Here is a 12,971-nt window from a genome sequence, read left to right on the forward strand (position 1 = left end):
AGGATTTAGCTTAAAATCAACCTCTCAAATCCAGCGAAGTTTAACCAGTGGAAATTTGGCCAATTTTTAGTTTAACAAATAGTTTTACTCTCACGTTTGCCAAAAACATTTTTAAAGGTCTGCTTTCTGATCTCTCCCATACACGCGCTGTATTGGCTTTTTCAAAATCTGTGATCCTGAGAACCAGAATATACTTTTCCTGAGGACCCTGAGGTGAGAGTGAGCGCACTGTTAGTTTCTGTGACCGACTCAAAAATGTAGTTAAATGTTTTCTACATAGGCATTAAGTCAGAAGGACAAAATTAAAGCAAACATCATCTTCATTGGAAGAAGCAGAATTGTTTGGAAAGAAAAAAAAATGAGTGTAGCTCAATGATTTCCTAGGACAACTGCAGGAAATTGATTTCCTAGGACAACTGCTCATTGAATCAATGAGCCTTGATACCCCTTTCCCCTCAAGTTCTTTTCCATTGTTCTCTTTTCCTCTCCCCGCCTCTCTCACTCCCCCCAGAAAGAGGAGAGAAAGTGAGAGACAGAGGGAGGAAAGGAGAGAAAGCTTGTGTTGTGTATTTGAACTACAAGAAAAGCTTTCAGCCTGGCTAAAGTTTTTATGAAGTGAAATAGCTAATCCTGGTAAAGTTCACTACCCCTGGCTAGATCCTAAGAGATCTCAATTTCTTGCAGGAATTGTTGGGAATGGAATAAGGAAGCATGGAAAGATCCTGGAGAGATTCTAAAGGCACAATTGTACTGCAAGTTTGGGAAAGGTTTTACCTCACAATTTAATTATTGACTTAAACACTTTTCTATATAGGATTTCTGGTACTATGTGAAGGCACAAGGTCTGTAACGGAATTTTTCTTCAAAACTCTTGGGTCACACAAATTTGCATTTAATAGAAGACAATCCAAATCTTCAAGGTCATTTTAAACTGTTTTTAATGCTTATATTAGAATGAAATAAGTAAGTGACAAATAGAAGTTATTTTCACGTTTATTTTTATCATTTGCAAAAGGAATACATAAAACAATGGCAGTTGGCTTTGCTAAATTAAAATAAAATGATCTCGAGTAGAAAACGTAAAAAAAAAAACGAATCAAGATAAGTAGAAATGGTAGCAAACACTCAATAATAAATAAGTTTTCTAATATTAACAAAGCAGAATAAAATTGACCAAATGCTTTTGACACTACTAGATGTGGTTTTTTTATTTAATTTTTAAAAACAAACATTTGCAAAGAGCTTAAGGGTAAGTGGCCGTGTTTTAAAAACAGAAACAAAACTGGTCTGCAATTGGCAGTTGAGTTTGTCCCAGAGCCGCAGCAGTAGCGGCTGATAAAGTGCGTGCGCCAAGTTTCCTAAAAGACGCCAAGGTTCTCGCGGTCCGATATACATACTGGGTATGTTTATACGATATAGAAACCTCAAAGTTCCTTGCTTTCTGACAGTTCCATAGTCAAAAGTTATCCACTTTGGAAGCATTAACTTTGCGTTTCATAATGCATTTTGGGAGACAACCTCGGAATACTCACTCTCCCACACGTGAGTGCGCGCAACACACAGGGATGGATGCCCAGGGTATAAAATAAATCAAACACAAACCAGTGACAGAGAAGAAGATGCGACGTTTTAGCAGCGTATTGGCAGCAGGGAACTAGAATAATGATGCTATGTATGAGTACATATAATTATACCTTATCTCTCTACAAGGGGAGCAGACTGTGGGAGGAAAGAACCCAACTTTAACAGCAAGCTTTCACCGAACAATATGGACGATAGGGAGTTTGGAACAGCGGCGGCTTTTGCAAACCATCAAATGTAGCTGCCATCTGAAGCCAAGCCGTTGCTAAACAACGACCATCGCTTAGCAAAATTTAAAAGGGTGCGGGGATCTTTGCCCGCGGGGCTTTCCGCGCCCTGGGAAAGGGTGATTTTGTTTCTGTCTCAGTTTTCCGGGTTTCTGTCACCTTCCTAACTTGCCTCATCCGAGTCACTGTAATGGGAATGGGGGGAAAACTCTCCGTCGCTTCTGTGGGACCGCGGCGAAGTTTTGCTACTTTCTTCCTGCACTGGCTGCAGGATGCCCCCAGGCAGCGAAGGCGACAAGTTCTTTTGCGCCATCATCGCCGTCAGGGCGCTGTCCTCGAAAGTCGAGAAGTGCAGAGCTTCCAGCTGCATCGAGTATCCTCCGGCGGAGGCCGGGGCCGAAAAGCGAGTCCGGCAGCTTCCGGGCGGGGTCGGCCGCTGCCCCACTCCCGAGGCTGGCGGCGTCCCCGCTGCGGTCGCGGTGCCCGCGCCTGCTTCGTAGGGGACGGCGGCGCGAAGTTGGTGGTGTCCGCTCTTGCATGATGCTGGCGGCGGCGGTGGCTGGTCCCCGCCGCTGGGCGTTTGAAGCAGCTCGGACAATGCGTTAATGTAGATCTGGGCCATCTGCAGGGTCTCATACTTGGACAGCTTCTTGTCGTTGTTGAAGGACGGGATAACGTTGCGAAGCTGGTCGAAGGCGTGGTTCAACCCGTGCATCCTGCGTCGCTCCCTGGCGTTGGCCGCCAGCCTCCTTTGCTTCTGCACCCCGTTCACCTGTTTGCTGGAAGGGGCGCGCTGGCGGCTGCAGCCCAGCTCGTCTACCACCACCCCGCCTTTCAGCTTGCACAGCTGTTCCCGCACTTTCACCGGCCCCGGGCTCTTGCTGCTGCCACTGCCGCCGCTCCTTCTCACCAGCTCTCCCCGGCCGTCCGCCTCGTCCCGGGGCGCCGCGGCCTCGGAGGCACCCAGCTCTGGGGAATGGAGCAAGTACTGGGCGGCGCGTGCCGTGCAGATGCCCTGCAAAGTGGGAGCCAGCCAGGCGCGTGGGTCGGTGCTGTCCAGGAGGGACAGCTCGGCCGGATAGACCGGATGCTCTCTCGTCTGCAGGGTCGCAGGTGGCTGTGATGGCGGCGGCTGCGGGAGGTGGTGCGGCTGGGGATGGCGGTGGTGGTCCCCCAGCTCCTTCACTTCAGCCCACTCTTGTGCATGCAGCAGGCGGGACATTGCACTGCAGAAGCTCGGAGGCGCAGGGTTGGAGGAGCCGCTGGCAAACAAGCTCAACAAAAAAAACCCTTCCCGGGTCTCTACTGCAATGTCTTATTTTTTTTTTTCCTCCTCAACCCTCCCCCACCCACTCGGAGATCACACACCAGGTCGCGTGCAACGAAGCTTCTCCGGTTGCTGAAGGCGCTGCGCCCCTTTAAAAAGCGGCACGCGCCAGTGTGTCTCCCCCCGCTCCTCTCCCAGCCCCCTCCTCGCGCCGGTCGCGTGTCTGCTCAGCCAATGGAGGGCGCGGGCAGGCGCGTGCGAGCAGCCAATCAAAGAGTTTTTACACCCGGGGAAAAGTTCCTGCTAACCGAGCGCTCGGGCGCCCGCTCTAGGGTTTTTTTTTTTTTCTTTCTTCCCTGCTCCTTTCTTTTTCCTTCGTAAATTCATATGTTAATTGCGGGTTGTAATTTGACTCCGGTGTTGTATCACTCCCGCCAGTTGCTGGAGTGCGGGAGCGGATGCGGAGCGGACTCTTGGCTGGAGGCCGAGTCGATTCGGGTCAGAAGTGCGCGGCCGCGGGCGGGCGAGCGGTTCCAGGCGAGGCTGGACGCACCTGGCGCGAGGAGGGCCCTCGGGGAGAGGATTGAAGCGCGCCTGCCCTTTGCTGTCTTCAAGCTGGGATCGCAGCTCCCACCGTTTGTGCCCACACATTTAAAATTTCCCATATATAATATGACATTACGTATACTTGTATGTGCATGCATATAATACATGTATGTATATAAAAATCTTTCATAATCTACGTGTTCATAGATATATAATTGCTAAATGACGTCCACCGTTTAAAATCAATGTTAGGATTTTTTTAAAAAAAATGCTGTCTCCGAATACGTTTCTCATTTTTCATCTCTCGCTCGAGATCGACTTTATGTAGTCCTTTTCTTGACGAAAAGTAAAGCTCTGGTACAGTTATAGAATGTACCAAATTCCAGACCCCCTCGCCCCCAAATTCCCTCCGTCCCCTTTTCCCAGCACCCTGCGGCCAACTAGGATAGTAATCTGCAAGAAACTCTCCGCTGAGTAGTGTTAGGGCAGGGATATTCTACAGTTCCAGCAACCACGGTAAGACTCCTTACTAAATGCGGAGCAAGGGGAGGGTGCCCAAAGAAAAGGGAAAGGCGCCTGCGTTCCGGGCAGTTCTGACTGAACACTCTCAAGGTACAGAAGTCCGGAGTTACCTACCCTTCTGACTCAGGAGCCCCAGGTTTAATACGGCGCGAGGCTTCTCCGGCAAACGCTGAGAAACCACAGCCTAACTCCCTCCACCCCAGATCTGTTCAGTTAGGGTGTGCTCTCCCGGCCGTCACATCCCCCCCCACCCCCGCCCCGCCGTGGCCACGGGCCGGAGCGCTGAAACCCGGGAGGTTCTGGACGAAGCTGGGACACGGTCTCCCGAGGGAGCACCACCCTCCTCCCGCGCCTGCAGGGGAGGGGGGGGAGCTGGGGGAGTCACAGCAAAAAGCCAATCAGAAACGCCCTGGCCCCGGGCACGCACCTGCTGGCGCCCAACCCCGCTCCGCCTCGGGGCGCTCTCCTGCACCTTACCTGCGGCGCGGCAGTGGGACGCTACCCGCCGGTGCTAGTGCCTAGCACTAGCGGTGGCTGCCGTCCCTAAAGGAGTTTCGTCCTCTGGACAAGATAAAGAAACGCCAGCAAAGAAAGCTCCGTGGAACCTGGTTTTGCAGTGCCCAGAAACGACTGAAAAGTTGTTCTTGCTAGTATTCGCAGGGACTTGATCTAACCTGCCATTTAGAACTCCTTGGGCAAAAGAATCTCTGGGACTAGACTGGATTTAGTTTTAGATAGACTATATATATATCTTCTATAGCTTTATGGAGATGGACTCTGTGTGTGTGTTGTTCATGGTGAAATACATTTCTTTTGGCCTGAGAATAAACAGGAAGCTCTTTTTCTTCACCCTCCCTTTTCTTTCCTTCTTTTCCATCAGGTGGGCAGAGGAAGCTAGGCATCTGAGCTGGGGGTGGAACACGCGGCCCAGTGCATGGGATTGGAGCCTGGGTAGCATGAGGAGGGTGTCTCTGCAGAGGCTTCCTGTCACGGGATGTCAACTCCACTACGTAATGTGTTTGTAGGGGCTGGATGGTGGCAGAAGCCCCTGAGTATAGGGTATGGCAGTTTAAGCAGAAGGAGGAGGGCTTCTCTGTGTGTGGAGAGCTGGATTAGTTACGTACGGAAGGACTAATGAAAAAAATAAGCGTTTGTGGGGGCTTCCCTGGTTGCGCAGTGGATGAGAGTCCGCCTACCGATGCAGGAGACACGGGTTCGTGCCCCGGTCCGGGAAGATCCCACATGCCGCGGAGCAGCTAGGCCTGTGAGCAATGGCCGCTGAGCCTGCGCGGCCAAAACAGTGAGAGGCCCGCGTACCGCAAAAAAAAAAAAAAAAAAAGCATTTGAGAAAAATAGGAGTAAGGTTTCTCACTGTCAGAGAAGGGAGTTACAAATATGGAAATGGACAAAACTGTACTGATGAATTTGAGTTGGAGATTTTGATATGAATTTATGGTTTTCAATATGTAAAATAGATGATATAGGAATAAACATAGATTATAAATGTGGAGTGGGTGTGCATTCCTACATATATTCCCTAGCTCTTTTCCTTCTCAGGGCTTGGGTTCAGCAATGAGCATATCTGGCTCTCAGATTTTAGTTTCCAAATAAATTGCCCACTAAAAAGATGCAGGGTTCCTGAAAAAATGGGCTAATTCTAGGGATGGTAGCAATGCTAATTTCCTGACTTTGATGGCTTTATTGTGGTCATGTAAGAAAAGAGAATGTTCTCCTTTTTAGGCAATACTCACTAAAATATTCAGCTTATTCTCAAATAGTATAGTAAAAAATTTCCTTGTATAATGCTTGCAACTTTTCTGTAAGTTTGAAATTGTGTCAAATAAAAAGTAAACAAACCAAATAGGCATATTTAGTTTGTTCTTTGCATGTCTGGAGTTACCAATTCATGTCTAGCCAAGCATTATACAAGTGTTGAGGCTGTTGTTATTGCTGAAACTTTAAGTGAAGTGTTGCTCTGCCCAGCCACAGTAGAGTATGTATCCAATGGGTTTATGAATTCTCAGGTTTTAATGACTATTCAATTCATAAGAAGTCAAAAAATATTTCTCAAAAGGTGCCAAGAGGGACTTCCCTAGTGTTCCAGTGGTTAAGAATCCGCCTTCCAATGGGGATTCTTCCAAAGGGGATGCGCGTTCGAGCCCCGGTCAGGGAACTAAGATCCCGCTTGCTGTGGGGCAACTAAGCCCTTGGGTTCTAAAGCCTGTGCGCCGCAACTACTGAGCCTGCACGCTCTGGAGCCCACGTCCTACAACTAGAGAGACGGCCGTGTGCCGTAACAAAGAGCCTGCTCACCGCAACTAAGACCTGATACACCCAAATAAATATTTTTGAAAAGAGGTGCTAAAAATTGAATATTAACTTGAAATGCATCCTTCTACAGGTTATTTAAAATAAAAATGTCAAAGTCATGATGAATTCTCCTAAGCCGTGTTCTGATCAGGTTACAAACATTAAAAAAAAAAAAATCAACCAGCCAACCAAACAAACCCAAAAAACCCCTGAAAGTTTTGTTTTCACCATTGTTTGTAGTCTTACCTTAACAACTGGCAATTATGAGAAAGAATTATCTTTCCTATGAGAATGGTATTTCAGAGTAATCAGATGGTCTTGCCTTAGTTCATCAGGAAAATTTCTTTTCAGGATAATCCCATCTAATAAGGATAGAAGAAATAAAAGACAGACAAATCAACATTTTGCAACCCCTAATGAAAAATTTTATTTCAGCAATCATTCACAATGAATGACATAATTAGATCAAAGTTTGTTGGGGAAATTTGACCATGGAAGGATCAGTTTGTCACCACTGGAACCCATTCATCAATCTTCACATCATTTAGAGTAGAAGACACTGATATTATGTGCTTCCTGATTTCTCATGCATTATGAAGTACTCAGACTCCTATGAAGTATTCTTAAGAAAAAGAAGAAAATGAGTCTGAATTTAAAATATGGGGGATACCATATTAAGTTAAATGGCATCACGAGAATGCAAAAAGACAAACGCACATCATGTAACATTCTATAGAACAAATGTTCAGTTTCACCAGGTCTGTGACATGAAGAAAAAAGGAGGGAGGTGAGGAAGGATAGTCTCAAGATATAGCACCAAAAGCTGTATGTGCGGACCTTGTGTGGGTTCGGATTCGATAGTAAAAGGATTGTTTTTTAAAGGCAATTGATGAAATGTGAATATAAATTCAGTATTAGGTGATATCAATGAGTTATTGTTAATTTTTTCTAGGTATGATAAAGGCAATATGGTTATCTAAAAAGCTGTCCATACCTTCAGAGTCACATTTAGATAGATATAGGGGTGAAATAACATGTTTATAATTTGCTTTGAGATACTTTATTAGCAAGATCAACACTATGAAAAAGGAAAAATGAAGCAAATGTACAAAAATCTTGATAATCGCTAGATATGGGTGATGACCATTAGCTCTACATGCACGTGAAAATTTTCATAATAAAAACTTGTTAAAAATGCAGTGGCATCTCACTGTATCATATATCAACCACATAGTTCAGCTTTTAAATCCCAGTTATCTGGTCCTAACCTATGTTTCTAGCCTGAGATTTCATTATTCCTTTTGCACAGTTTTTCATGTTATATTTCAGGGATCATCTATGTGCATACTAATCACTTGGGATATTCATTAAATAGATGGATTCCTGGGCCCCTGCTAAATCTACCAAATCAATTTTGTGAAAGGGACCCAGGACTTGTATTTCAAATAAGCACCCCAAGAGATGTCTCACTTTGAGAACTATTTTTCTAGAAGTTTTCCTATGCTTTATTCAGCTATTTTATAGTTCTCAGAACTTGTAAATTCTGTCACCACAAATATGCTAATCCAGACACCTGTTATCCAGTCCTACTTACTAAAATGTAACCTAAGTTTCAAAGTCTAGACTAAATGCTTCCTTCTCTAAGAATTCTTCTCTTGTCACCTCTGGAACCACCATTTATCCTTCAGCAAGGAGGTGAAAGCAAGGCGTCTTTGGGTCTACTACTACACTAACGGCTTATTAGAGAAGTTCAAATTTGCATTCGTTATAGTTCCTCAATTTGCCTAAGGTTCATTGACCATAGTATCTATATCAGTTATCTATTGTGGCATAATAAATCCCTCCCCCCAAGCTTAGTGGTTTAAACAACAAACATTTATTACATCACAATTTCTGTGGGTAGGAGATTCTGGGGCTGCTTAGTTGGGTGGTTCTAGCTCAAGGTTTCTCAAGAGGTTTTAGTCGAGAGGTCAGCTCAGGTTTTAGCATCTGAAGGCTTGACTGGGACTGGAGGAACCACTTCCCAGGTGGTTTATTCACATAGCTGGAGAGTTAGCGCTGGCTGTTGGCAGGAGGCCTCAGTTTTGTGCCCTGTGGATCTTTCCATACGGCTGTTCACGTATCCTATGGCATATGGGCACCTTGCTTATCGAGAGGGAATGATTCAAGAGAGAAAGATGAAAGCTGTACTATCTTTTAGACCTACATTCAGAAGACACATTCTGTCATTTCTACCGTATTCTAGTTATTAGAGGTGGGTTACTAAGTCAAGACCACACCTAATGACAGTGCAATTAGGCCTGGAAGTATGAATTGTGGACAGTACGTTAAAACTACCGCCTTATTCCTCTGTTTCATGTTAATTTCCCTGTTTCCTTTGCAAACTTTAATTCCTCTTTATTTAACTAAGAAGGGAAGAGACATTTTCAGTAATATGAAATAAATATAGCAGAGGCTCTAAAAGTTGTATGTGAAGGTTAAAGTAGCGGAACCAATTTAGCAAATCATGAGTGAAAAGTCAGACTTTCTGTTTCTGAAGCTATTTCTAATGGCATGTGTTCCAAAATTTGTATTTGTAAGTCAACTATCTAGACTCTCCACAGGAACCACATTATGGCAGCTAATTTGCATTAACTTTCCTTTCTTCTCATTTTTGTGATATCTCTTTATTTCAAAGTCACATTTGTGAATTTGTTTTAATTTATATAGCTATGTTCTGAGCATTTCTCTAATGCTTATTGGTGATGGTTAGGGATAGTGGTATGCTGGTAAATGTATGACAGTTGGCTCTCTGAAAAAAGAACATGCATGTATACTTATATAAGTTTATTAAAAATTTTATTGACATGAAACATGTATGACACACAATTTATAAATAGTAATATTTGATACTTTTATTGTAAATTCCTTATAGCCATTGATTCTCACAGAATACTTTCATTGATTCTTGTTATGCTTGTACCTATAACTAACTAATGGTTTCACTGATGAAAAAATATAGTTCCTACATAGACGCTGATTGATATTTTCATTTACTGTTAATGAATAAGATGAAAGTGAAATGATAATGAGGATGTGTATTGGAATTCACTTGAGAGTTAATGACGTGAGCAACTTTTTTGCTGACTAGGATAATGATTTTCAAATACAGGAAGAATATGTGCTCAATTTTTTTTATTCCTAATTATTATTCACAGTGCAATGGCTACAGACATTGATAAAATTTTAAGTTTAAGCTGCATTATTAACATTTTCTCTATCACTTTAAGTCTAGACAATCAAGAAAACAATAAATTAAGCCTTGATTTTGGCATTTGCCAATTTTTGTTGGTGTAGATTCTCCTGTTGCTGAATCAAATGGATATATTTGTCCATTGACCATATCTTAATTGATCTCCTTTTCGAATTTTAACAGAGTTAAGAATATTCTTTGCAAAGTTTTCTTTTCCCTTGAGTTGAGGACACTATGTTCTTCTCCCTTATTTCTCCCCACTTCTCAGGTTGTTCCTTCGTAATTTCTCTTAAGGAAATTTTTCCCTCTAGTTGGTTTGGGATCATGCTTTCACTTCCTTACTCTACACATATCATCTATATGCCAGTCGTTACCAAATTCTTATCTATCTCCAGGTCCTTTTTCATGGTTTCCATTGCTCTTAAAATAAACGCAGACATTAACAACCAGCACTAATCTGGGGAATCAGGGAATGTTTCCTAAAGAAGTAAGACCTGAAAGTTGAATAGGGGGTAGCTAAAGAAAGAGAGAAGGATGAAGAGCTATTATAACAACAATGTCAAGAACAGCAATAGCAACAAAGGATCTTTGACCGTGGACTGAAGAGCCCTTCTTTACTGGGCCCTCAATATCTCTTCTGCCTCGCCTCTCCTCCTCTTCTACTCTCCTATGGTATTTTAGCCAATCGGTCTTCTTTTTTTGTTTGTTTGTTTGTTTTTTGCGGTACGCGGACCTCTCACTGTTGTGGCCTCTCCCTTTGTGGAGCACAGGCTCCGGACGCGCAGGCTCAGCGGCCATGGCTCACGGGCCCAGCCGCTCCGCGGCATGTGGGATCCTCCCGGACCAGGGCACGAGCCCACGTCCCCTGCATCGGCAGGCGGACTCTCAACCAGTGTGCCACCAGGGAAGCCCAATCGGTCTTCTTTTCTTTGCTCATACGTATCCAACATCTTCCCATCTCAGGGCCTTCACACAGCTGTCTACTATACTCTTCCTTTCTTGCCTGGCTCCTCTTTGTCTAGCTACCTCCTGTTTGACTTTTAGATCTTACTTTCTAAGGAAGCCTTTTCTGATCCCCCAGATTAAGGTTGGTTCCCTCTTTTACACTTTCATGGTACCTTATATTTGTTTCCTTTAGTATTGAAAATCATTATCAAACAGCACTTTGTGTAACTATTTATTTAATGTTGATCTCCCCTCTGTCACCCCCTGTCCCTGCCGGTGAGGTTTTTCTGTTCAGCATCCGGGCAGTTGAAAACGGAAGCTGGATGACTTCCAGTGGATGAGTCATGTATATCACCTGGTTGTCCCATGCTTCCCCTGTGGTAGGTGGACTCTGGTGGCTCTAGTACAGGGCATAAAGATCTGCACATTTTGTGTTCACCCCTGAAGGTCCATCTACGTGATTCCTCCTCATATCTCCTTGTTTCCACTCTTCCAGTCTTAGTCGCTACAAGTCCCTGATTCACAAGCCACTGCCCGGGAATCTGGGTGTATCCTTACCTTAGGCCATTCCTTTCTTCATTGACACCTGATGGTAAAGTGAGCCATGCAGGACTTCCCCTCAACACTGTCTTTCAGGGATTCTCTGAGACGAGCTGTAGTGCAACAGCAGCCCATTTTCAGCTTGCAGAAATATCAAGTCACCCTATCCATGAACCAGGCTTCAGTTCTTCCTTCTTTGTTACCTGTTCCTTTTCTGTTAGCTCACTAAAGATGAGACACTGATATAACTGAGTAATGTAAGGGTCTGGGACACCTGTTCATATAACTTACTTATGCTCTCCTGAACTTACTTAGGTCTGATCCAGAATGTACTATTTCCACAATATGATGGATGGCTACTATGCCCTCCCCATTCCCCCTCCCCCCTTCTCCCATCAAACTTGTGATTAATGTGATATCCAGATCAAGGTGAGCAGTCCCAGCTGCACAGTCACTTAATACCCCTTGGTTAGGAGTTCAGTCCAGTAGCATCCAGGATCTGTTTGGAAGGGCGACTAGTTCTCTGCTTCAGATGGCGTAGCCTTGTTCCAAGCCCTTAGAGGTCTGTGCTGTGACTTTTCTATTGGGGCTTGCAAAAGACTCTAAATGGCAACCTTATATTCCACAAATACCTCTAGCAGCAAGGGATCTGCTGAATCGCATGATCTTAGGGACAAGGATGCTTGTTCCACAGCTTAACTCTGTTGCAAAGCCCTACTCCAAACTACATGCTTCTGAGTCAACTGCCAACTGATAAATAAGTCAGAGCTGTATTTCTTTTTTTTTTTTTTACAAGTATTAAACTTTATTACAAGTTGAGTATGTTAATTAGCAGGCAGCTATATAACTTAACTATAAAGCCACTACAATTGAAACATTGTAGCATTACTACATGAATGAGCACATATACAAATTAAACAGAAAAGAATATCCACAAATAGTTCTAAGTATGTCTGGGAAGTTTGATTGTGACCAAGTCAAGGTATAATCTTTAAAATGGATGCCTAGAAAACTACACACCCATTTAAAACTAAAGTCTGTACCTCACACTACATACCAAAGAAAGTTAAACCAGTTGCACATGTAAGAAGCTTGCAAGTTGCCACTTTATCCTAACAAGATGCGTCTTTTTTTTTACATCTTTATTGGAGTATAATTGCTTTACAATGGTGTGATAGTTTCTGCTTTATAACGAAGTGAATCAGTTATACATATACATACGTCCCCATATCTCTTCCCTCTTGCGTCTTCCTCCCTCCCAGCCTCCCTATCCCACCCCTCCAGGCAGTCACAAAGCACCGAGCTGATCTCCCTGTGCTATGTGGCTGCTTCCCACTAGCTATCTACCTTACGTTTGGTAGTGTATATATGTCCGTGCCTCTCTCTCGCTTTGTCACAGCTTACTCTTCCCCCTCCCCGTATCCTCAAGTCCATTCTCTAGTAGGTCTATGTCTTTATTCCTGTCTTACCCCTAGGTTCTTCATGACATGTTTTTTTTCTTAGATTCCATATATATGTGTTAGCACACAGTATTTGTCTCTCTCTTTCTGACTTGCTTCACTCTGTGTCACAGACCAGAGCTGTATTTCTAAATGTGGCATTTTCTTTCTCCAAAATCCAAAAAGGACTAGGAGGCATTATGCTTTTCTTAGTGTTAAAAGGTATGAGGAGTAATAACTTGCCAGTTTCTTTGGGCATGTCTTAGCATGTCGCAAACTTCTGAAATTCTAAAAACATCATCAATTTGGCAGGATCCTGCATCTTTGTCATATGCGTCACAAGGGCATTTCTTACAAAGCTA

The 12,971-nt window shown here is 43.9% G+C and overlaps 1 protein-coding gene across 1 annotated transcript; it reads right to left on the reverse strand.

Moving 5' to 3' along the window:
- Positions 1-1,962: 1,962 nt before the first annotated feature.
- ATOH1 (atonal bHLH transcription factor 1) lies at positions 1,963-3,066 on the reverse strand. Its single transcript, XM_067734757.1, has one exon. The coding sequence runs from the start codon at positions 3,028-3,030 to the stop codon at positions 1,972-1,974; it is 1,059 nt and encodes a 352-aa protein (XP_067590858.1). The 5' UTR covers positions 3,031-3,066; the 3' UTR covers positions 1,963-1,971.
- Between the last annotated feature and the right edge of the window lie 9,905 nt (positions 3,067-12,971).

Source organism: Pseudorca crassidens, chromosome 4 (assembly GCF_039906515.1).
Source record: "Pseudorca crassidens isolate mPseCra1 chromosome 4, mPseCra1.hap1, whole genome shotgun sequence".
In the NCBI taxonomy this organism is placed as follows: Eukaryota; Metazoa; Chordata; class Mammalia; order Artiodactyla; family Delphinidae; genus Pseudorca; species Pseudorca crassidens.